Genomic DNA, 26,345 nt, shown 5'->3' with positions numbered 1-26,345 from the left:
TAATTATTTTTTTTAATTTTTATTATATTGTTAATTATTTGTATCTTACATCTATCTAAGTTAAATTGCTTGAATTTGCAAAAAATGACCTTCGCTCAATTCAGCCCCGTTAAATGATTAGCTTAGGTTGATTAACATATAATCCCAACACTCTAAAAAGTCAGATATATTAAATTAATTGAACTAATAGGGAGTCTCCTTTAGGCTTAAATTTAAACTTAATAAATGGGGAAAATAACTATGGTGAGGCTAAAATTTAGCCCCCCCGTAAACTAAGACTCTGATACCATATTAAACTACTTATAACTTAAAAAAGTTTTAAAATTAGATTACTAGCTTAACCATCTAAAGCTCTTCTTAATAAAACCAATAAAAAGGTTCTTTTGCAAAAAGCACCCACCTAGATTATGAAAATTGTGATACAAAATGTGGGTGACCTTGCAGACTTACAAATGAAGAAAGGAGGCTTTGTATGTGAAGATCATATTAAAGCTTAAGCTTGAGAACTAATACCATCCACTAGAACACAAAACCATAAACATTTACAACAAACCACAAAGTTTTTCAAAGCTAGTCTACACACATTTGAATAGATTACAATTGTGCAAAACCACTTATTCCTAACTCTTTCTCTTGTTATGACCTGCATTTGTGAAATCATACTCGTCATGACAACATGCAAAGGACATTGAAAAAAGGTAATAACTTCCAATTTGTGTTGGAAACTTGTTATAATAAGAATACAGACCTTGTCAATCAGATATTATTCATATTTCCCAAACATATATATTTTAACTGCAACCATGGAGTGCAGGAATGTTAGTGGAAAAGGACTAACATATTGAAAAGTTTTGACTCTAACAAAGGACAAAAGAATTTTCAAAAATTAGAATCATAATTTTTTTTCCTCAAATCAAGAAAATCAAATAGTTCTTTGGTAAAGGAGATATTTTCTATATACTTACTTCCAGATATTCAAGCATGCCCTTTTTGGATCCTTCTTGTCCAAGACCAGTATTCTTAAACCCACTAACCGGAGCCATCTGTAATGAAGGCATTCAACTATTCAGCTAATCTAAATATTTGCTTGCTTATTCATTGCTACATGCAGTATAAGACTCACCACTGTCGGAATTAATCCTTCGTTCACACCAACAAGTCCATATTCAAGAACTTCAGAGACACGCCAAGATCGTTGTAGGTTTTTTGTGAAAATATAGGCAGCTAAACCTGCAACATGTGTCATGAAAAACACATGATTATAAGTCTAGATGGATATCCTTTTCATAAATCCATTTACCATGACCTTTGGGAGAATGATTAAGACCATATTTTGCTATTAACTGAGATTTCTAGATTCACTTGACCAGATACACTGTGATGTGCTTTCCAAGAGAAAAATATAATGTGTGGTATGGTTCTAATGTGGCATGTAAAAGAAACCTTCATCAGTGTCATTTGCAATGCAGATGGCTTCCTCCTCGGTTTTAAAACGTAGAAGGGCAGCAATAGGTCCACATATCTTGTTCCTGATGTGAGAACAATTGAAATAAGAGTACTAGCAACAAAATGGAAACCATATGGTTTAAATACTCCACCTTCCATACCTAAGTTGTAATTTTTAATCATTTGAAAAAAGTTCTCTTCTAGAGACAAATGTCACGAATTTTGGTGTTTCTTAAGCAATACGTGTGTTATTTAGACATACTTGAAGTTACTAAATCAGCATTCAACAAGGAAGTTAGATGTGAGCAAAGCCACAGTTACAGTTTGGAAGAATGAATGGATCTATTATTTCACAAATATGCTTTACAAGCCTTGATTGCTATCAAGTACTCGATGACTTAGCCAAATAAGGCTATCACCTATTTATAAACACCATAGAACTCTTTGGAACCCTTTGGGGTTAATGTTAACCAATGAAAATTGTAGAACAGCCTAGACTCTGCTAGGCTTACAAGCTATGCCCAAGCAACAAAGAATTCTTCAGATTTCTCTACATTGCTCAAAGGACTTCCACCTAACTTTGGATAAGGCTAGAGGTCTCTTGACTCCTCTTGACGCTTTCAGAATATTCCAACCATCTAAAGGAGGCTCCCATCTCAAGGTCATTTAATGCTTAGTGTGGAGAGAATAATAAGCTTGTCTTTGTATCTAGAAAGTTTTGCCTAGCAATAAATACTCAAGGGAGGGGTCGTTTAAGGAGGGTGTAACATAAAACTCCTGGAGTTGTTGCTGTAATGAAGAGGCAAAAGAGAAGTGAAGAAAATGATTCCTTTCAAAAGCCTATTCACGAGAATATGTAGAAGAGTGATTACACATGCCCCAGTCCAGCAAAATACCATTTGGCATAAGGTCTATTTCTACTTTCTTCATAAATATCCCTATATCACCCCCTCACTTCTCAAATCCTCGATCAAAAGAATTCTTGTATTTTCAATGAAACTTGTGTATTCTTCATTTAGCACCCCTTCAAATTGTTGGATTCTGAGTTTGATCAATCTCTGTCATTGGAGAGGATATGCATTTAATAAGTGGACTACATCAAGTGTATTTCTCTAACACGCTGTGGATATCATCCCCACCTGACTCCCACATTTTCCTTGAGAAACAAAAATCTACAAACCTCAACTGCTTTAGCAACTTTTTGACCTGCAATTATTCTTATTAGCTCAATCAAGTTCAATCGATACCTATACAAGCCTATTCTTGACAAAAATCCCCAAGAAAATTGCAAGAAGCCATTTGGAAACCTAGGAGACCAACAGAATTTTCCTGTAAGCACCAACTTTTGGCTTGTAAGTTCAGCCATTGGTTTTTCCTATCTGTTGGCACCTCCAATGGTATAATAGAGAAATGAGAAGAAAAAATCAGAACAATATCATTGAAAAAACAAGCAAATTGTCTGCCAACTTGCTAATACAGTTTCACTTATTTGTGTAGCAGGGGCATAATCAATAATAAATTTCTGCAGTAGTAAATTCTACCAAGTGTCTTCTAATATTGCTAAATTTTGCCTTTCACAATTTGTGTTCATGTTATAGTCCTAATAAAAGTCGAACTACAGAATATTACACTCTTAACGCGACTAGAGTTAACCTCCTCTATATCGTGGGTCCATGGGTCCATTATAAGATTTTGGGTCAAATTGATGCTACCAACATGGTATGATCAACTAGAGGGTTTGAGTTCGAGTCTCTCTATTCATTTATTTCCCCATCCATTCATCTGTAATCCATGGTATACATTGTCAGCCCATTACCTAAAAGTTTAAGCTCTTTTATCAAATTGATATATAGTCTAACATCAATAACAATTGCAACCCCATTCACCAACAAACTTGTTCAACAAACCTAAATTGAATGCCAACAATTCAATTGTGGAATATCATTTGGACGGTAGAGTTTACCTTGATATAAGCATCTTGTTGTTGACATCACCGATTACTGTGGGCTCATAAAAAGTCATCCCCAGATTGTGTCTTTTACCCCCAAGGAGGAGTTTTGCTCCCTTACATAACAATCATATATTTTTCAGAGATGGATTATTGGAGTTATTGCATAAAAAATTTGCTTTGCTGTTGAGAAAGGTGTCCTCATTTATTCCAATTGTAAGGTACTTTTCAATGGTAGAGATGAGAAAAAACATACCTTTGAGATAGCATCTTGAACTAATGACTCAACCTGTCATAAAATCCCAAAGAGGCCAAATGGTTTGTTACTGGACTATACCAGGAGCAATGCTAGATGGAAATTAACATAACTAACCGTTTGCACTGCAGCTTCATTAATTAGTGGACCCTGGAAAATGAACGGATAACTCAAAATTATCATTGTTAAAACTCAAAAATCACTTGCAAATATCATCCCCAAGAACATGGTGACATTAATAAATATTGACAACACTAGGCAGAAACTTCAGCATTGGTGTGCACAAATAAGAAGACCAGCAAGGGAATCTTGTTAGAAACTAGAAACAAAAATGAATGGATGACTACCTGGGTCGCACCTTCACAAAACCCATCCCCAACTTGCAGACTCGTGACAGCTTTAGAAAAAGCAGCGGCAAATTTTTCATAAATACCTGAACAATGGAGGCTCAGTCAATCCCCCCCAGAAAAGAATTTACATTTGAAAGGAAAATTAAGAAACCAGAAATGTAGAAGAGAAACTTCAGCATGGATGAACCAGTACAGGAGCAAAAACTAAAAGCATTTTGTGCATCGATGAGAATCTAAATCATTTTTGAGCTATTGAGCGTGCATTTCGAGCAATAAAAATGTCAACATGATACAAACGCGTATCCATAAATGATTCTTCATTTGGGACTGCATGATGGCTAATAGAATCCCCAACTAAAATTAAAAAATATAGTGCAATAAGGGTAATAAAATGGGTTGTACAATGATGATAAATAAAACGGCAGAACACTTATCAAAAATAAATAAATAAATAAAACGGAAGAACCTTGGATCAACTAGAAGCATGTAAATTCTACAAAGCTGCACCATCATACACTTCAATTTTAATAAAGTTAAACTTGAAAATGTGTGGTTTACATTTCCATCTCTGGTTGAGAAATAAATTAATTATCTCATGAACCAAAATGAAAGGTTAAGTCATGTTTGGTATGGCTGGAAACAGTTCTTGTGCCAAGGATCCTTTTGGAGTTGCAAGTTATGGTAACTAAATCCCCTATCGATCTTAGCAAGGAAGTCATACGATAGAGCATAATAAGACCCACATTAGCCCACATATTATGAGGATTCACTAAGTGTATTACTTAATAACAATCAATAGATAGCTGAATGTAGAATGAAATACAAATCCAAAAAAATATGAATTTATAGTAAAAATATGCTTTGACCGTACCTTCTTGCACAAGTATTCTATTGGCAGAAATACATGTTTGCCCACTATTATGGAATTTCACGGCCAGCTGCAATAATAGATGACATGTTTTAGCTAAACAAAACGACAATGATAATGGTGTACTGAAACTTAGAATATAGAAATGTTATCATACAAAATGATGCCCATTTACATGCAGAGCATAGAATATATAACTCTTAATGGGCTAAATATCATTTCAGCATATACTCAACAAAGGGAGTCATGAAAGTGAGAACTGAAATGAGTAAAATTTCATTTGCTACTGCAATTCGATCATAAGATAGTGAGAGAACTCTTTTGCATAAAAGCTGAGGACAAATTAAGCCCCAGTCTTAATTTCATATACTTTTTGCTTGAAGACCAAAATAAAGAAACATTAAACATTTAGCATTTCAAAGTAGAAGAATAGTACCATTGTGAAGGCCTAACAAAAAAGCAGACCTATGTGATTTTTTTGTTAGAACATCTACTGCACCCTGCTTCCAATCCTACCTTATTAAGAAGAGTCTTTCTTCTTTATGCTAGACAGTCGTGAAGAAAGAAGTAGCAATACAACATAAGACAAATGTAGGAGAATATTTATTGGGAATAAAGCATAGCAGTAGAGCCAGAGGCAAAGAGGGTCATCCTTCAGCTATGAATGGAGTCGAAGAATTATACTCCAATGATGAAGAGGAAGTTTCTGCTCCATTCTCACTGGTGGTTTCCCGCCAGAGCACTTCAAAGCAAGATAAAAACAACTTTGCGTGGAAAAGAGGTTTCCATTGTGAGTTCAGAGGCCGGAAGAAGATATCAAAAGTTGATAACACTTGTGCACAACTGTCAACAGGAAATTCAGTAGTCAATCTTAAGAATAAGACTGTTGGCACCTTTCATATTTCTATAGAGTTCCAAGTGTTCACATTTGATGCAGCTCAAATGATCTGAACTTACCCTGTGTGATCTATTTTCAACCTTAATTTCTAAGTTTCAGAACATAACGAAAGGGAAAATTTGTTGGAAGCTCTAAAGAGTTACATTGTATATATTGTTAAAGCCAAAGAAGTGCATACTTTGAAAAAGGAAAAACTAAAAGAAAAATAAAGAGATGGAAAATCTTCAGCTACTGCTCTTTCAAAGGAAAAGGCCAAACCCAAGCACTATCCCAAAGCTATATATCAGATATTGATGAGGATAATATCAATTCCATCAAGATCCAGATCACTTTCTGTGTATTACTCTGACTTACAATTGATTTTACTGCCACGCCCAGGTCCGTGTCATCAAAAACTATGCAAGGTGCATTACCGCCAGGTTCAAGAGATACCTAGAAAGTCATGATTGAAGGAAATTAATGACATGATGAATTCTAGAGGCTCATTTCTCTGGAAAATTCTGATAATCTATGCATACCTTTCTAAGAGTCTCACCAGCACCTGGCATTATCTTCTTTTCAACAGCTGACAAGCCTGTAAATGTTATTTTTCTTACCTGAAAAAATTCTTAGAAGTATGAGCTACTAATGTTGTATTGTTTGTACATCCAATGACATTCACAAAGATGTTGCATAAATGATTCCTCTATTTCAACAGCTAAAATACCTTTGGACTTGCAAGTAAAGCATGCTCAATGTCAGGAGCATTTCCCGTGACAACATTCAGAGCACCCTAATTGATAAATAGATAAAAAAAAAAATCATTAGAAACAAATGAACACAACTTATGGAGATATCACAGGAAACAAAAGGGGAAAAAAAGCTTTCTTATTGAAAACGATATTGTATAGAAAATTCAAAATCCCAATGGCTTCTTTGAACATGTCTTTGATTCAATGCCTTTTTAGGGAGCCTAAATCAGCTTGAGAGTTCTTTCTGTACAGCCATAGCCGTTTACTGATATATGAAACAGGCGGGATAAAAGGCTCCCCAAACACGAAGCCAATATCTTTTTGCATAAAAATTTTGAGCTTGGTAACAAATCTGCAATCTATATATATTTTCCAAGTTGCATAGCAAAATTTCCATCTCAGAACAAAATGATATGAGTACAAATTCCATGATAACCAATAAAAAGAATATTATATAGATATAATAATGATTACCGATGGTATTCCTGCTTCAAGCGCAAGCCCAGCTGCTGCGAAGGCTATCAAGGGTGTAAGTTCAGAGGGCTCTAAAACCACCGTGCAGCCACAAGCTAGGGCAGGGCCAACCTGACACACATGTGAAACCAACGTCATGTTAACATGATAGTCATGTATTAAACAAGTTTTCTGCTCACAAAAACACTGCATTCGGAATTCCAAATTATGCCTCATTTTGTAGTGGAAATGTAATAAACCTGGTTTAACACACCTTCTGAGTAAGCATAGCCAACGGAAAGTTCCATGGAGTAATTGCACCAACAACACCAACAGGCTGCAAAACACATTTGAAAAGGCCATGGTAATGATTAGGAAGTAAGAAATTGCGTGACAATGATTGGCATCAGGAATTTTAATGAAGCCATTGCAAGAACTGTCCATCAAAAGCTATAACAAGAGTCAACACAGAGGTGGTACAAAGAACACATAACAGCAGAGAGAGTTTCACAGAATAATATTGGTCATAAGAAGATCGGTCCAAGGCTTGGTATAGACTTTTCTAAACAATTGAATTAAATGTTACCTAACACCTTAAACTTTCTTACCCTTATTTGTTCCCCATTTATTGAACTTGCATTTATTGAGGCTATTAGCCGAGTGTTAACTAAAGCTCGAGAACTGAACTTGGAGGTTGGCTAACAGCTTAAACTTTTGAGTTGATAAGTAGTTTAACAAGAAACGTTATTTTTATTACACGGAATCAAATCTAGAACCTTCCCATCCTGCCCACTTACCACACAAGCCAGGCCACATTATTCCAAACCCTGAAACCTGAGTCCTTTTCTGTACCATTGTTAAACATCAATGTTTTAGACATTTTCACAAACAACCCATAGTCATATAAGATATCTACAGCCATTCATGTAACCCTGTTCAATAGATATATCTAAGTTTAAGGGAAGAGATCAAACTAATTACTTGTTTAAGCAATTATACAGAACCAAGACAAAGAAAAACCCATAGCTTCACCTGTTTTATAACAAACAACTGGCAATCAGCTACTGTCGATGGAATTATATCACTATATACATGTTTTGCTTCCTCTGCAAAGAACTCAAGGTAGCCAGCCGCAATGATGACCTGTAAATTAAGTGACTTTCCATTATCATATGTTGCAGACAATTGATGATGAATAGTGAAAAATATGCAGTGATCCTACTCCTCAAGATCTCTTGAAGCAAAGGTGTGAATGACATACCTCAATAATGGCTTCATTTAGAGGTTTCCCTTGCTCTAGTGTTATAAGTTGACCAAGCTCTTCTTTATGGGCAATGAGTAAATCGTGCCTTCAATTATAAGCAGAGAAGATACCATAAAGACTTATGAGCATAAAATTTTCACAGGAACTGACGCAATATTTTCCAAAAAAACATTTCAAGTACGAAAGCTTCAAAGGACAGCAACTCCAAGGGATTGATAATAAAAGGTTACAATATATGCAAAATTTTCTTCCAAAAGCTCAGACTAGAATTTCAAAACCCAACTTCAAGATCAGAAACTTGGATCAAGGGACTATTCAAGAACATTGTAAGGGCAAATCTATAGTCAATAAAGACCACAGTATATTAATTTCCTCATACCATTTCCACAGGCATTGGCTCCTTTCAATCGCAGTAACTTTGCTCCAAGCTGCAGGGACATATTTTCAAATAGAAGGCAGATCATATATATACAAATTTGCAAAGTAAAATCATTTCTTATGTAAGCGATATCATACATAAAAATAATGGACAAATTGCTGCTTATTTATGTTATAAATATTAAACATTTCAAGGAAATGTTAATTGAAAATTGTTTACTCGCTTTCCACCTCTTGCTTCTTCACTATTTTATCCACAACCTGTCAGTCTTTCCATTGGTTCTTGAAACAACAAACAAAACAGAAGGAATGATAAATACTATTGAAACATCAGCTGTGTTCAATGATGTCAATGAACCGATTCTGGTTCAATTCTAGATATATATTGTCCAATTCAGGTCTGCCTATTGCTGCTGAGATGATACCATCCTCATTTTTCTCAAAATCTTCTGTACACATGCCAACCAACCAGGGAGCTTCAAAAGTGTCTTGGACTAAAGCAATATAAAAAAAATCCTAAATGTTTCTTTCTAAGAATGAATTTTTATCCAGTATCATGAACAACAGGCACCAAAAGACAATTCCCTTACAATTGAACATCTCATAAGCTGAAGATATCGCATCGTTTGTCTCAGGCTGACCCATGCATGGAACATCTGCTATAACTTCACCAGTAGCAGGGTTGTGGACCTACCATTAAATGAAACACCTTTAGTGTTTGACATGCATATCGCCACATGGTAGAAATCAATAAAGGAATAATGAATTGATGGAAAAGAAACAGACAGAAGGGAATCAATGTCAAGTCTCTCTGAGAAAAAGGGCAACCTTTGAATTTTTCTGTTAGCTTTGAGATAAATAAAAAATATCGAAGAAAGGAACAAGACTCAGAGGGAGGACACAGACAGAGGTTCATAGCCAATGTCCCCGAAGAGGTTAGCAAAAACCTCAGCCTAGGCAAACACTCAAACATCCATTAACCATAGCAGACCCAATCATGAAGTAAAAGATCATGAGGGATATCCTAAAAATCCTTTAAAACAGAGGCCTAAGGAACAATGTGATATCAGAGAAACCCCTTCTGCGCCATCATTTCTGTGGAACAATGGTTTTTGAACGAAATAGACCAAAGGTTCATGGATAGAATTAGGTAATCAACAAAATAAATAAAAAGCGAACAAAAAAACAAATCAAAACAATTTCCTCAATGTTTAATCAGCTCAATTCAGCAAAAGATTTAAATCCCAGTTGGTTGAATCAACCACACAAATTGGTTCTTTTACAAGCACAATCTAAGGTCATGTACTCAGTCATTACTTTAGTACTTACTGAATTACTCATTACAGTTACAACACCGATACTTGGCACCGACCTCCGGCATGTTCTACATGCAATCACATACAGAAATTTGGAGGCAGTGTTTGTTGTGTTAGGAAATAAAAAGAGAAGTAAAAGTTCTGTCAAACCTGAATAGTCTTGCCATCATAAGCTTCAGTCCATTTTCCTCCAATAAGGCCCTGGGTCCGAAACACACCAGAATTTTGAAACCGAGTTATAACACTTTGTGCTTCCATCTTTATCTAGCCATCCAAAGACCCTCTTTCAATCATATGCGTCTAAATGTTTGGGATATTTATTGAAAACAAATTCACCATTGAAGTATGAGGAAAACCATCAAAACACTAAATATGAAGTAATATTGACAGTCCTTATACAGGAAATATATTAAGAAAATGTTAGCATTTTACTATTCTAAGTGCAGTTGAAATATCTCTAGTCCAGGATTAAGTGGACCAACACAAAATGTTGCTACTACATGTTTTGTACTTAGACAACTCAAGCCACTAGAAATTGCTTAGACAACCTTTCAGAACCAATCTAGTGATGCTGAGCAACAATATGCAACATGAGAGTAAAACCTAAGGAGTTTAGGCATTGAGACTAATAATAATAAAATAAATAAATAAATAAACCAAATGTTTAGGCATTTAAACCAATAAAAACCCCAGATTTTCTAAAAAGGATATCATATATTTATATATACCTAAAACCCTAGAAATTTAGGCATTGAAACCCATCAAAAAACCCCTAGATTACTAAAAAAATTTAATCAAGTTCCGTATACACACACCTAAACCAAGAAATTTAGGTATTGAAGCCACTTAAGGGAAAAAAAAAAAACACCCAAAATAAAAACCCCAAAGTTTCTGAACCGATACTCAAAACCTTAGAAGTTTAGGCATTGGAACGGGGAAAAAGAAAAAAGAAAAAAGGAAAGCCTTAGATTTCTACAATTGACTGGAAACTAAAAGCATCAGATAATCTTTCCTTCAAACCAAACACTATACAGAGAAGAGAATACAAATTCCAAAGGAAACAACAGGAAAACAGAGAGATAGAACCTTTGCAAACAGTAATGAAATATAAAAATATGCTTACCAGTTATCACTACACTGCACAGAGAAGTGTTCACCAAGTAAAACTACAGGATTCAAGAACCACACAAATTGAGCCAAACACACTGAAATCAACACACCCCACATCCCAATCTTATTATATATATTCATATGAACAGCAGATTCACACAATACAGCAAAGGAAATTGGAAGATGACTCCCAACAATGAACTGAAGTTGGAATTTGTAGCTGGGTAGGTGGAGTCTGATACTCTGACACACATTAGTGGAATGAGAGCTTGAGAGAATGACAGCAAGGAAGGTCCATGTGAGGTGTGCATGGATTTCTGTTCCTGCTGTTTTGGCTTCTAGTCTTCTTCTAAAGCCTCCTTATTTTGACTGTTACAAGTCTTATGTTTATATGTTTGCATGGTTTTCATGCAAAGGTACCCAGTCTGTTGGCAGCGGGTGTAAAAGAGAACAGCATCCTCTTGAATTTTTCTGTGCTTTGCATATAGTCTTAGGTGTGGGGTTGGAATATATGCTTTTGGGCTGTGCTTCAGGCTTTGATGATACCGTTTTTATACCTTTCGAAAACCTACATTTCGATATTGTAATACGATCCTCAACTATAAAAACAATATTGAAATTATTTTAAATGAATTTTTTTGTTATTAAAAGTTATTATGAATTAAGCCCAAGATTTGATATGTTAGGAAGTGTTTTCTTAAGCTTTTAAAAAATGTTCCATGGCACGTTGAGTCTCTGACATTCATCACCTGATTAAAATGCATGAATATGAAATAGAATTATGCATGGAAAATTTTCAAATAGCCTTCTCCTCCAAAACCTCTTTTGTGAATGTGAGATCCCACATTGATCAAAGAAAGATCACTTTCCAACACTTAGACAATGTTTGGTTCCCAACAACTACTACACAAAGAAAAGCAAAAATCATGTTAAGGAAAATTGCTTTCTTCTGTTTGGACTATAGAGCAAGATGAGGAAAAATATTAAAGAAAGAGAAAAGAAGGGAACCGAAAAATGTTTTACAATGACTGCTAACAGAAGCATCAAAAGCTCAAAGTTGTGCAACAAAAATGAAGACACCCAGTGCTAGTCTGCATGGATTTATTCGAATACTTCATGTGGGAGGAAACCATCAGCAGCTTATTCCTCATTCTTCCATCAAGTTGAGACGTGCTCCAGTAAAATTACACCATATTTCCCAAGCACAGATATTTTATCTGCAAACAAAGGATTAAAGGAATGCCTTAGTATATGATGCTTCTTCTGCACTTGGATAAACGAATGCATTGTGTTGTAGAACTGGAAACAGGTTGGTTCATACTTGGATTATATCGACTAAGGAGTTATCCAAAAGTATAATCGTAATTCTTTAATGAAGCAGGTCATGAAAGGGGCATGCATTTGTTTATGTACTTACTTCTAGAAAATCATCCAACCCATACTTGGATCCTTCACGTCCAAGACCAGACTGCTTAAACCCGCCAAATGGAGCACACTGCAATGAAGGCACATGGTCACTCAGCTAATCTTAATCTTAATCTTTCCTTGTTTATTGATTCAGGATATAAGACTCACCGCTGCTGGAATTAATCCGTCATTGACACCAACAATTCCAAATTCAATAGCTTCAGCGACACGCCAACAGCGACGCAAGTTCTCTGTGTAAATGTAGCCTGCTAAACCTGCATATGTATATGAAAAATTAGTATGTGCTTATAAGTCTACTTCAGTCCCTCTTGCTAGTAGTTGAGAATTCTAGGTTTGTTGATTGGACATGCATGGGCCTGGCTGGAAAACAAACCTGCATTACTGTCATTTGCAAGGTGGATAGCTTCCTCCTCAGTCTTAAATCGCTGCAGGGCTAGAACAGGTCCAAATATTTCGGTACTGAGGAAAGACAAATTTAAATATAGCATAGTACCAAATAAAACCAACATATTTAAGCAATCTCATGATTTGGTTTAAAAGAAAGAAGAGAAGAAAGAAAGAGAGCTGCCTTTAAATCAATCCGAGACCCCATTACCACCTAAAGTTGGGGGAATCATATAGTAGTTAGCTATCTCCATAAAAACCGCAATGAAAATTACAGTGCTGGCCAAAAAATGGAATCTACATGGTATAGACATTCTCACATCTAGCATCCAATTGATATTCTTCAATCCTTGGAGAAAAGTTCTTTTACAGACAAGTTTTCTAAGATCCGAGCTATACCAAAGAAGCTAAAGATCAGTGAGGGAAAGGATCGCTGCTGAAAAGCCCTTTGAAAGACTATTAACAGCAAAGTAACACTCTGCATAAGATGTGGTCTAAGAAGGCCTGTAAAGATATTCTGTTTCTAAATTCTTCTGTGAGTTGCCCCTATAATTCTTAGACAGGATTTAAGTTCAATAAGCAGAATTTCCACTCCTGTTTCCCAACATAATCCGCAAAGTTTATACTTTCTCAAGCCTGTTCTCAGCAAGGTTCTCAGTAAAATCACAAAAATCCATTTTCTGAAAGGGAGGTACAATCTTTACTGCACAAGTACTTCAAAATTCCACCAAGACATCTTTTTATGGGGTCATCCTATGAGGATTTATGGCAATGGACCTTGGAATGAAATAGTTGAGAAAGTAGAAGAAATCATAGTATAGTATGATAGAAAAATAAGAAAATTATCCTCCAACTCATGGAATCAGTTTGTGCAAAAACATGAAATTCTAACAAGTGCCTTCCAATAAGTTACTAAAAATTTCAGCATTCTGGATTTCATGGCCCAGCTACAATAGCAATAAAGATCAAATTACTTCCTGATCCATGAGAAACTTTGCACAAAAATCTATACTTAACACTAATAGTTTAATTATGGGATATTGTTTGGAATTTAGAGCTTACCTTGATATAAGCATATCACTAGTGACATCGACAAGTACTGTGGGCTCATAAAAAGTCAATCCCAAACTGTGTCTTTTACCCCCAACGAGGACTTTTGCTCCCTTCAAAAAGCAACCATACATTTTTCAGAAATGAAGCATAAAATTTTTTTTATACCTCTTAAAGTGTGTCAGCATTTATTTGCAATGGAAAAAAATCTAGAAATATTAAGCAAAAAGGGGAAAAAGAGGAAGTATGTATTATTTTATCATGTTTTCCTCTTCCTTCTTCATGAATCATACAGCATGAGAGATGAAAGAAAACAGAACTATTGGAGTAATTTTGTTGCAGATAAAATTTTCATGGGATCTAAGTGTCGTTTTCAGGTTCAATTCCCAATGGAGACAAAAATTTATTTTTGAAAAAATTGTATATACTCGTACCAAGAGTTGGAAGCTCAAAAAGACCCAAGGACTTGATGCGTTTCTAGTTGTCATGTTGGGTGGCCTATTTCTTGTATTATTCTCTTCATCAATGTTTCTTATTGATCTTCAGGTGTATTTCAAGTTAGAACCTTTATTGTACCTGCTATTACTCTATTAAGATGAACATATATCCTATAGCTTTTGTTTTTTAAGCTATTTAACATGTTTGAGTGATGGAGGCATACAAGGAAAAAAATTACACTGCAATCGAATGAGGTCGTGCACCATTTTATAGTACTTTCATAAAAATGAAGCCATAGAATGCTAACAACATATGAAGTAATATCCTTTGAATAAAAGCTTAACATTTTCCAATGTTATGTGTGAGAGAACAAACCTGTGAGACAGCATCTTCAACCAATGCCTCAATCTGACATTAAATCCCAAAGGGCCAAATGGTTTAATAGAGGCCTATACCAGGAACAAATGCTTGATGGAAACTAAAGTTGAGAACAAAACTAACCTTGTGCAATGCAGCTTGATTAATCAGTGGGCCCTGTGAAAAATGCACGGGTAAACTCAAAAGGCACTCATCAACTACCATGAGGGAGACAACCCTCAAGTGTGAAAATATAAAAGCGATATATCTGTACTAATTTATGTGAAGCTCATGTAATAAGGAAGATAAATGAGTTCATTATATTTTTTCATTGGCCAACAACATAGTGCCATTGATGAGTATGACTATCAAAAAACCAAGTAGAAACTGTAGAATTACATAGATGGGAAGACCCACAAAACAATCATCTTAAGGACTAGAAAAGAAAACAGAATCAATGACTACCTGGGTCACACCTTCATCAAAGCCATGCCCAACTCGCAGAGTCTGGACAGCTTTTGTAAGGGCAGCTGCAAATTTATCATGAATACCTGCATAATGAATACTAAGTAGAAATCCACTAAAGATGTACATTTGAAAGAATAGTGAAGAAACCAGAAATTTATAAAAGAAATTTCAGCATGAATGAACCAATTTAGGACCAAAAGTAAATAGTATTTTTCAGCATCGATGAGAACATGATGTGCTTTTACTGCTATGTTGGTAGGCACAGTATTCTAATATGAGGATTCACTTAGTGTATTAGTTAACAATCAATGGTTAGTTTGATGTAGAATGAAATACAACTCTGTATCCACCAAAAAGAAAAAAAAAAAGCAGTAGACTAAATATTTACTGTTTTCACTGTACCTTCTTGTACCAATATTCTATTCGGAGAAATACATGTTTGTCCACAATTAAAGAATTTCACAATCATCTGCATACAATGGATTGCATGTTTTAGTTAAATAGAACCACAATGATCATGGTGAGCTGAAACCGACAGCCAGAAATGACATCAAACAGAATAACAAAGTCCAATGTCTTCTGCTTGTTCTTTAATGAAAAATTTACAGTGCATATCACACAAATACCACAAGCAATTGAAAGACAGAATACATTCAGAAGCAGAAATTAGAGACATCTTCCCTTGAAGAGAGATACTTTAGACAGGAAAAATAGCATATTCAGCCAAGTAATATCCAAAGCACATCTCACTCTAGATCCAAAACAACAAAGTTTATGACCTTCTTAATAGTATATTCAATAGATAAAGGGATTAGTCAAGACTCAAGACACATGAGCCCGAAAAGAGCTTTAAATTTTATCATTTGAGATATTATTTAATTCAAGAGCTACAATGTCAAAAGAAGCATGAGCAGCATCCAGGGAATTTTTATTTTTAACACAACCATTTTGTTGTGGAATACCCAGACAAGTGTTTTAATCCTCAATCTCATGCTCATCTAGTAAATCCTTAATTCCCGGTTCAGAATTATATGGTAAAAAAAGATAGATCTATGTCAATGCATGACCTAAGACTTCTAGACCTACACAACCGTGAACTTAAAGTGAGATCTGTATCACTGGTGTTTCAGTCCATATTCACAAACTCACAAGACAAACTGCCACAGGTCAGGAATTAAGGGATTTTTAGCAACTGATTGCTCTAGGCAATGATGCACTATTTAATGTGAAAAAAAGCATAATGGAAGAGCCAGTATTGAAAAGGCTCGTCCTTTGGCTAATAAGGGGAGTTGAAGGATTGCATTTCATGGAAGAAGAGGAAGTTTCTGCTCCTTTTTCAGTAGCATTTCTGTTGCTAGAGAACTTCAAAGCAAGATTAAAAGGACAATTTATTGCAGAAAAGGGTTTCCACATTGAGGTCAGAGGCAGGAAGAAGGTATTCAAAGTTTAAGATATTTGTAATCAGTCAATCCACTGATCAGAAATTCAATAATCAATCTTGAGAAAAATTTTCTAGAGTTCCAAGAGTTCATATTTGATGCAGCTTCTGTGGTCCAAAGCTACCCTCAATGATTGACTATCAATAGGAAAAAAAAAACTAATGTATTTTCAACTAATTTAGAACACATGGAAATGGTTGGAAGCTCCAAAAGTTTACAGTGCACTTCATAATTTGGCAGCTCCAATAAATGAGCAAACAATATTTGAAAAATATCCACATTATAAATCAAACTTATTAGGTTTTTTAGTTTTCTCAAACAGATGATTGAGGCACATACTGTTAAAGGGCATAGAAGAGCTTTGCATGAAAATCTTCAGCCCCTTGTCTTAATAAGAAAAGGCCAATCCACACAGTATCTCAAAGCAATTCATCAAGCACACAATGAGCATTTTGCCAATGCCAATCAAGATTCAGGCCGGTTTTGATTTTCTAACTGCAAGTGCTCATGGAACTCAGCAAACATCTAGTATGGAACAAAAATATTAGAATCAGTATATCTGGATGACAACTTACAAGTCCTTTCACGGTCACCTCCAAGTCTGCATCATCAAATATCATGCTAGGTGCATTACCGCCAAGTTCCATAGATGTCTAGAAAGTTGGGATTGGAGTCAGTTAACAATATAATGATTTGTAAAGTCTCTTTTCTGAACAAATTCAACTATGCATACCTTTTTAACAGTCTGAGCAGCACCAGCCAGCAACATCTTCCCAACAGCTGTTGAGCCCGTAAAAGTGATCACCCTAACCTGAATAAGTTGTTAAAAGCATTAACGAGTACTGTCGTATCATTCTGGATATCCCAGGACCTCGACATGGAGGTTTACACTAGGAAAGTAATTCCTCCATTTGAACAGGCACAATACCTTTGGACTTGCAAGGAAGGCATCCCCAATCTCAGGGGCAATTCCCATGACCATGTTGAAAACACCCTAAAAGATTAAAAGATCAAAAACCATTAGAAATGAATGAAGGAACAAAAGTTATTGAAATGACCCAGGAAAAGAACAAAACAAAAACAATTGGAGCACTGGTATTCTTTTGAAAATACATAAAAATATCAACTAGAAGGTACACCAAGTAGATTCAGATACTTCACTGAGTTGCAGAAACTAGGATAATAGTTTGTGACTGGAGAAATAACACAATCAGAAACAGAACCATGCACTTGCTCATGCCTTCTCAAAAATTAGTAACCACATGACTGTCAAAATAGATTATAGTAAAATTTCCTTATTCTATTTCTCATCCATGGTTATCTAGCAATAGTATGATATGTAGGCTATAATGATGACTACATCATGCCAATGTAGCAGTGTGATTGTCTTGTGTAGTTTAATCATAATGGTATAGTTGAAAAAACATTACAGTTAAAGATCCCGTGCATGCTAAATGATTTGAAACTTTCCACTCTTTCTATCAAACTGAAACTAAAAAGCTTTCTTATTGAAAACCAGCTTAACAGTTCTGCTACACAGCGATTTTCAGATGATATGGTACAGGTAAGGCCAATGGACCCCCCAAAGACCAAGCCAATTTGTGCTTCTGAATTTTCTTACATAAAAATTTCAAGAACAATTCCAAATCTGCAATATCTAGATACTTTCCAAGTCACATAACAATAATTCCATCTTAAAACAGACATGAGATTACCGGTGGAATTCCAGCTTGAAGAGCAAGTTCAGCTGCTGCTAAGGCTGACAATGGAGTTAATTCAGAGGGCTTTATAACCACTGTGCAGCCACAAGCCATGGCAGGACTAACCTGATAAAAATGTGAAAAAGACATCTTTTTTAGCATGGCATGACACAATATTCATGGATCAAATAGGTTATCTAATTCAAGAAAACACGACATACAGAATTATATCATTTTGCCCCATTGTCTAGTTGTACTGTAATAGACCTAGATTTAACACACCTTCCGAAGAGCCATAGCCAATGGAAGGTTCCAGGGAGTAATTGCACCAACAACACCTACAGGCTGCAAAAATGGAAATTCATAAGGCCACAGTAGAAAATAAGAAATTGCATGAAAATGAGTGGCATTAGGAAGTTTAATATACCCATGGAAGTCCTTAGATAGCTACAATCATTAAGGTTCAACTGTCTAGATAGTGGTGGTAAAAGGAGGTACAGAACCAGTACAGAACCAGGCTAAATTATCATAGACATTAAAACCCATGTCCTTCACATATCATTATCAAATTCCAATGTTTTGGGCATTGCAAGGTTAAACAGCACATTGTCACATATGATGTTGAGACCCAAAGTATGTAACCATGTTTGTGGAGGCATCTCAAGATAAAGAGAAAAGTTTGAAATAATTACTTGTTTAAGCAATTAAGACAAAGAAAGCCACAGCTTCACCTGCTTTAAAACAAACATTCGGCGATCTGCTTGTGTTTGTGGAATTATATCACCATAACAATGCTTCACTTCCTCAAGAAAGAACTCCAAACAACCAGCCCCAATCAAGACCTGTGAATTTCCTTAGTGTCATAGGTTGCAGATAATTGATGTTGAGGAAAGAAAAATTATGCAGTGAGCCTACTCTTAAAGATTTCTCAAAGAAAAGGTGTGAAGGGCATACCTCGTTATAGCCTTCCGCTACAGGTTTTCCTTGCTCCAGTGTTATAAGTTGACCAAGCTCAGTTTGATGGGCAATTAGTAAATTGTACCTTCAATTGCATGCAGATATGATATCATAAAAAATAGATATGGGTCTAATTTTTCACAGAAACTGACACTATTAAATAAAGAGATTTTCCAATATGAAAGCACCAAGCGACACTTAACTACAGTAAATGCAGGCACATGATCCAACTCCAAAATTCATCTTTATGGAAAAAAAAACTAAACAGCATCAATCCCAGGATTACTAGCAAAATGATACACTAAGTTCAAATTCTTCTTCCAAAAAGCTAAGATTGGAATTTTAAAACTCAAACTCCTAAATGTTGCCTTATGCCGAGGGACCATAACAAGATGCTAAAGGAAAGCAATATATTCAAAACTGTACATGTTAAATGCAAATGCATAAGCAAGTGTTAGTTCTCTTCATTTTCTTTGCAATATTTCTTATTTTCCACTCTTTACCCAAATTAAACAAAAATAAGTAAATAAATCAATGGATGCTTAAAAATGATCAAACATGCTTTTCCTAGATGTAAAAACAATGCTGTCATTTGATACGGATAGAAAACAAACTTTTAAGTCTTAGACCCATCTCTAAAACCCTTATAGCTAAAAGTGTATGAAAGCTACCCATATGTCTTTTTTTTTTTCAGTGCTACTTCATATTTTATAAACAATGCTTTATGCCTATTATTGATACTTTTTAGGCCACCAACTTTCCTTAAAAGGCTACAATGGATACTAGGGTACAATATGGGAAAAGACAAAAATTATGAATTATCAACAAATAAATAGGGGAATAAATAGTAGGAGAGACTCAAACTCAACACTTCTAGTTAACGATAGCTCTTAAATAATATTTGTAGACATAAAAAATTTTAGTGGATTAAATTACCACTAAATTGGTCTTTAAAATTGTGACTCCTTAGTTCAACAAAATTTCAACTTGACAAGTGATGGGTCTTACATGTTAAAGACGTAACATACAACTCAAAAGGTGACATGTAACGAAATTTGGAAGGCTACAAAATTAAGTGTTCAAAATAAAATAAAATAAAATATTTAAAGTGAAGAGGGAATTAGAAAAAAGGATTTTCCTGTTGACATATTTCCTAAATAAAGGAAACAAATCTTCCCATTGAAGTCAAAAGAGAATTAAAAAATAAATATTCTCTTATTGGCAACTTTCCTAAATAAATAAAACAAATTGTCCAATCGAAGTCAAAAGAGAATTAAAAAATAAATATTCTCTTATCGGCAAATTTCCTTAATGAAGGAGACAAGTTGCTAAAATCAATGAACCAAATTCTTTAAACTAAGCAACCAAATCTTAGGGATGTCAAATTTAATTTTTTAACTTCATCTATAAATAATGATGGCTTCCTTTTAATGGAGAAGATTAGAAAAACAACTTCACGTGCGAAAAAAGGCTTTACAAAGATAAAAAGGCTTCACAAAATATCATTGTTTTGAAAACTGGACCGGACCAGCCGATCCAACCAGTCCAACCGCTGGCCGGTGGTCTTTCCGGTTTGGCCCTCTCCTTTAAATCGTTGGGTTGTAGAACCAGCCACAAGCCGCCTAAACCAGCAGTTAGACCGATGAACCGCCTGGATTGGGCGGTTCTTTATGAACCACAACTCAATTCCAGCCCAGTCTTCCTCTATTTTCTTTCATCCAAACACAGTCCAGCCTTCCCCTCCGGGCCTAAGTGAAAGCCTAATTAGCCCAACCTTTACATTTTAATGGTTTTTCAGCAAAACCCAAACACTTTAACAACCTTAGTGGGCTGCACCTTTGAGCCCATTAAGTTCACAAATGGCTTGAATGAGCTGTGTTAATAAGGGCACCATTATCCTCATCTGCAACCGATGTGGGATTGCTGCTATTTTCAGTCTAAAGAAAAATCAATGTAATAACATCTACTTTAGGGATTTGAACCCCAGACCTCAACTGAGCAAAAATTATAGAGCACCACTTGGCTACAACACAAATCGATACTAAGTCTGGAAAAAAAAAAAAAAAAAAAATCTATCTATTTCTAAAAAGATTTATAATATCGGATAAAATAAAATATATTTTCTGAAATTATAAAATTAGTTAAAATAAAATAATTAAATTTTCTTTCATTTTGAATATATCCACATTTAAATATTATACGTATTCCATTTAATAAAGTTTAAAATATTAATATATTTATATTTATATTTGATAATATCCAAGATAAAAAATAAATATTATTAAAATTTTAATTTATTAATATATATATTTAAAAAATTATTTTTAATTTTAATAATATATAAATTATATATTTATGACGTCACTGGTTCAACTACGGTTCGACCACCGATCGACCACTAAACCATTCTAACCGCTAAACCGTGAACCACTAACTTTTTCAATTCAATAATCGGTCTAGTTCTAAAAACATTACAAAATATCCCTACAAGTCCAAGAATTGCATAAGTACTACACACATATTCTTCACCTTGCAACAAAGTCATTCAAGAACAAGTCATTCGAAGCCCTCGATTGATCTTCAAAACAAAAAAACCCTTTGCATTGTTGTTTTTTGAATTGTGATCAAAGTGAATGAATCAGAGGAAAAATATTCTTTTGTAAAGAATATTGTCACAAAGATTATACTCTACAATTATTTTTTAATACAAAATTTGTGGTTGCATACAACTTTCCTAAAAGCTTAAATTGTTAGGATATAAACCCACAATATATACCATCCTAGTGTTTCTAATTAATTATTGGGTTTAATACTCATAGTTCTCTTTCCCTAATTTTTTGTTTTAGGTTCAAGAACATTTCCAATGCAATGATGATGCACAACACAACTTCTTTGTGTCACTTATTTAATAACATTCACAGTTCACTATATTGGAAAAGCTTCCTCAAACAAGCTCAGATCAATGGATCATTCAAAACATTATAAAAGCAAATATATAGTTAATAAAGATCACAGGATATCAATTTCCTCGTACCATTTCCTCATAAGTTTGCTCCTTTCAGTGGTAGTAAGTTTGCTCCAAGCTGAAGAAATAACGGACCACAAATAGATTGCAGATCATAAATATAATTTGTTAACTTTAAATGATACAACATAATTTAAACATAGAATTCAATTACCCAGAAAATTAAATTCTCAAAGTTTCTTCTAAAAATGAGGTTACACTATGTATCATGTACAGCATGCACCAAAACACAACTCGTTGTAACAATTTTCTCATCGACCATTAAATACCATATATGCAATTACGATACCTCCATTTCATAGCCCATCTTTTATTATGTTAGAAGCATATTAAGTATTAGCAACTAATAATATATCTTTTTCCATTACATTAATCTATGACGCATACAGATATGTTATAGATACCTACTGCAGGTATGGATTAAGTTCATATTACTGTGAGAGGTGTAATGCTCTATCCAAATAGCGGTTTTTATAATTAGACACAGAAGTGTTATGGTACACCCCATTGGTTACATTACAATGTGTTACAAGACTCTGTAAAATGTATTTTTTAAAGAAAATAGGAAGTACAAGGCCAAGGTTCAATTGGCAAGTTCAATAAAATATGCTAAATGCACAAGATATTTTTCTTCTAGGAGATCACATAAACACAGTAGATGGGCAAAAAAATCCCTTACAAGTGAATGCAGCATGAGCTGAAGCTATCGCATCATTGGCCTCCTTCTTACCCATGCACGCAACATTAGCTAGAACTTCACCGGTTGCGGGATTGTAGACCTGCCATGAAATGAAACACCTTTAGTGTCTGATAAGTATATTATATATTATATTGCCATAACTGATTTAAAAGAAAAAAAAAAAAAAAAAGCAGAAGTGAATCGGTGATAAGTTCTATTTGAAGTCTCTTGGGAGTAAAAGGGGCCCCTAGTATTTTAGCTAAAATAGCAAAGAGCTAAACATTGAAACAAATAGCTGTTTTTCTCACCTTTTTTTTCCATTATTATTGTTATATATAAAATGAAATCAAAGAAAGGCTCAAAACATGGAAGTAAGTACAAAAAACAGAGGTTTAAGGTTTATAGCAAAGGCCTAAGAATTCTACATCTATGCCATATTGACATTTCAAAATATGCAAAGTTCCAATATTTGGCTCAACAATAATATGGATTAGAGATTAGACAAAATCCAGGCCATTCAGCTCAATTCAATCCAAATAACATACAACAAAACAAAAAGCAAGCAAAAAACAAATTCCAAATAGTAATTTCTTGAATACGTATTCAGCTCAATTCAACAAAACATTTAAATCCCAGCCACTTGGGATCAACTGGACAAGTTAGTGTTCAATGCTGAGCTAAATCTGAGGCCGTATCCTCTGTCATGTTGAATAGCCAACATTAAGTAGATAGGATAAGACTTTGTTGAGTTGACAATTCTTGCAACCCTCTTCTAACTGTTTTTAAGACCAATTTTTTACTGCTCACATTTTTTCCTTCAATGAATAAGAAAATTTTCTAAATTACTCATTACGGTTGGAGTTCCAACATTTGATACAATTCACTACATAGTCTGCATGCATGCAAATCATCCAGGGATCTGTGGGATCAAAGGAAGAGGGTGCACTATTTGCTGTTGTAAGAAATGGAAAGGACAACAGGAAAAAGTCTGTCAAACCTCAAAAGTCTTCCCATCATAAGCATCCATCCATTTTCCTCCAATAAGGCCCTGGGTCCGAAAAAGACCAGCCCTCTTAACTTGAGCTATAGCACTTTGTGGATCCATGCTTATCTAACCATCCAAACCACTTTCAATCAGTTGCATTTAGATACTGAGAATACTTATTGAAAAGAAATACTAGACACACAAAATGAATTCACCTAAGCATAGAAAGGAAAAGAATCACAAAAGGACATTTACTATTAAAAGCGCACAACCTCAAACAAAAAAGGACAAGGAAAACAGCAACAAAAATGTAAAAAGACAACTTCAGTCCTTTTCAGTAGAGGAAAAGATCAGTAAGCAGTACTTTAGCATCTTACGGTTCTAAGTAGACAAAGAAAATGCCACACCACTAAATCAGTCTTTAGATTTACAAAGCTCTGGCCAATATGTAGGAATTGAACACAACATTACATACAAGCCATCGATCTTAAGCCAGACAATAAAAGATATAGCAGCATTTTTTGTCAAAAGAACCCAAAACAATGTTTCCTGATACACACAAATGAAGCCAAAACTATGCTCATAGCAGAACACAGACAATAGTAAAACAAGGTGAAGTAAATTTACAAATAAATACTGGTATAATACATTTTTCTTTTTGTTGAAGAACAATGGAAAAAAACTGGTATTATATGACTTTGGTGGAAAGTTCAAGACCAAAAGTTCAAGACTGAAAGTTCAGTGCAACATATTTTCCTTGTTTCCCTTAGGCTCTCTTTAGATCTCAAAGACTTCAAAGCCAAACAAAAAATACCCCCAAAAAAATTAAAACTAAACACTTATTTTCATTATTAGCAGGGGAAATGAACCTAAAATCACAATACCACAATTAATTTTAACTTATTTTATTTTATTTTTTATGGTATAATTTTCTTCTCATAGAAAATAATCATGTTATGTTTATATCTAAAACCCTTGAACCTTAAGTATTGAAACCAATAAAAAAAACCCCAAAATTTCTAGAATGGATTTGATCTATATACCTAAAACCCAGTAAATTAGGCATTGAATCTGATAAAAAAAAAAAAATTCTGAATTTAGACTTAAGACTCAATAGGTTTAGGCATGAAAACCAATAAAATAAAACCCCAAAAATTTTCTACATTTAGACATAGAACCATCAAGTTTACGCATTGAAAGCAATCAAACAGAAACCCAAAATTTCTACAATGGTCTGAAACTGAAAAACATCATAAAAATCTTGGCCTTAACACCACATAGAGAAAAGAGTACAAAATTCAAGCGAAACAACAAGAAGCAGAGAAATCAAACTTAGGTAAATACTGTGTATATAAGCATGAACACACTGCGCAGAGAAAAACCCACATAAATCACAGCTGAATCAAGAAATTCTGCCTATAAAAATGGCAGATGAGCAGCAAATTATGAAACCCAGATTGAGGAAAACCTTCAGAAACCAATAAACAATAGTTGAGACCTGTAAGTCATAACACTGTTATAGTGCCATGATGCAAGGTGTGTGGGCCTGCTGATAAGTTGTCATTGGGCCCACATTCATTTCCAAATATTTTATGCCTCTGCATGGTCCTCATGCAAAGAAACCTACCCACTGTTCACGAAGGCGGTGGCAGCGGAGGTAGACAAGAAAGGAAATCAAAACCCGGCTAAACTCCACCTACCACTAGGCTCTGGCAGTTGAGGGAACTGCCCTTCTTTCCAAAAAATTTCTTGGACCTTTGCATGCGCTCTTATCCATCTTTGTCTTCTTTGCATTTTGCATGTCCGGTGGTTAGGTGGTTCTCGGGATGTTTGGAGAACAGGTTTAAGGCTACGTTTGATGGCCGAAAATTTGAGGGAAAGAAAATACAAAGGAGGAAGGAAATAAGATTATTTTTTTATTAAAAAAAAAAAGAAAAAAAAAGGTTTTGACTCGTTGATACGTCTAAATTTTGAAGGAAATAAAATTAAAAAAAAAACGGAAGAAAATAAGAAACCAAAAAAAAAAAAACACACACACACACAAAAGAGAGAAAAATGGGTTTTGACTTGTTAACATGAAAATGCAACCTTTATTTTTTTAATTAATATTATTTTTATTTATTTAAAATTTATTTGAAATATATTTATGTTTCAATAAGTTATATAATTATTCCTTAAAATACATTTTTTTACTTATCATTTCATCAATAATAATTGGCAATTAAACTAAACTTCTCCATGTAAATGTTTTCATTCGTTTAGATATATTACTATTATTATTATTATTTGAGATTTTTTTTCTTAAAAAAAAAAATGGTTTAGATATATTACTACTATTATTATTATTATTTGAGATTTTTTTTCTTAAAAAACAATTGGTTTAGATATATTACTATTATTATTATTATTTGAGATTT

General features: G+C 34.4%; 2 protein-coding genes across 7 annotated transcripts; both read right to left on the bottom strand.

Moving 5' to 3' along the window:
* Positions 1-381: 381 nt before the first annotated feature.
* On the bottom strand, positions 382-11,606 carry LOC117909619 (succinate-semialdehyde dehydrogenase, mitochondrial-like). 5 transcript variants are annotated; one of them, XM_034823694.1, is made up of 20 exons: positions 11,032-11,606; positions 10,059-10,208; positions 9,183-9,282; positions 8,594-8,642; positions 8,212-8,299; positions 7,983-8,093; positions 7,225-7,287; positions 6,972-7,082; positions 6,473-6,538; positions 6,285-6,362; positions 6,121-6,198; positions 4,872-4,938; positions 3,998-4,083; positions 3,768-3,800; positions 3,651-3,683; positions 3,410-3,510; positions 1,444-1,529; positions 1,124-1,230; positions 966-1,043; positions 382-643 (listed from the first exon to the last, which is right to left on the bottom strand). In XM_034823694.1, exons 2-20 carry the CDS (start codon positions 10,164-10,166, stop codon positions 494-496), a joined length of 1,593 nt encoding a protein of 530 aa, XP_034679585.1. In that variant the 5' UTR covers positions 10,167-10,208; positions 11,032-11,606; the 3' UTR covers positions 382-493. The 5 variants fall into 5 exon arrangements, 4 of the variants coding, with proteins under 4 accessions (XP_034679585.1, XP_034679584.1, XP_034679583.1 ...); XM_034823693.1 differs by having other exon boundaries at positions 10,059-10,172; XM_034823695.1 differs by lacking the exon at positions 11,032-11,606 and adding an exon at positions 749-795 and having other exon boundaries at positions 553-643; positions 10,059-10,495.
* A 235-nt stretch (positions 11,607-11,841) lies between these two features.
* On the bottom strand, positions 11,842-25,421 carry LOC117909620 (succinate-semialdehyde dehydrogenase, mitochondrial-like). Of its 2 annotated transcripts, none has more exons than XM_034823697.1 (20): positions 25,315-25,421; positions 23,941-24,054; positions 22,944-23,043; positions 22,274-22,322; positions 19,237-19,324; positions 19,014-19,124; positions 18,565-18,627; positions 18,298-18,408; positions 17,511-17,576; positions 17,316-17,393; positions 17,158-17,235; positions 15,546-15,612; positions 15,141-15,226; positions 14,820-14,852; positions 14,694-14,726; positions 13,893-13,993; positions 12,820-12,905; positions 12,594-12,700; positions 12,436-12,513; positions 11,842-12,235 (listed from the first exon to the last, which is right to left on the bottom strand). In XM_034823697.1, exons 2-20 carry the CDS (start codon positions 24,046-24,048, stop codon positions 12,203-12,205), a joined length of 1,476 nt encoding a protein of 491 aa, XP_034679588.1. In that variant the 5' UTR covers positions 24,049-24,054; positions 25,315-25,421; the 3' UTR covers positions 11,842-12,202. The 2 variants fall into 2 exon arrangements, with proteins under 2 accessions (XP_034679588.1, XP_034679587.1); XM_034823696.1 differs by having other exon boundaries at positions 25,273-25,369.
* Between the last annotated feature and the right edge of the window lie 924 nt (positions 25,422-26,345).

Source organism: Vitis riparia, chromosome 19, assembly GCF_004353265.1.
Source record: "Vitis riparia cultivar Riparia Gloire de Montpellier isolate 1030 chromosome 19, EGFV_Vit.rip_1.0, whole genome shotgun sequence".
Taxonomy (NCBI): domain Eukaryota; kingdom Viridiplantae; phylum Streptophyta; class Magnoliopsida; order Vitales; family Vitaceae; genus Vitis; species Vitis riparia.
Note: the sequence above shows the minus strand (reverse complement) of the source record. Positions and strands in the feature narration are given on the sequence as shown.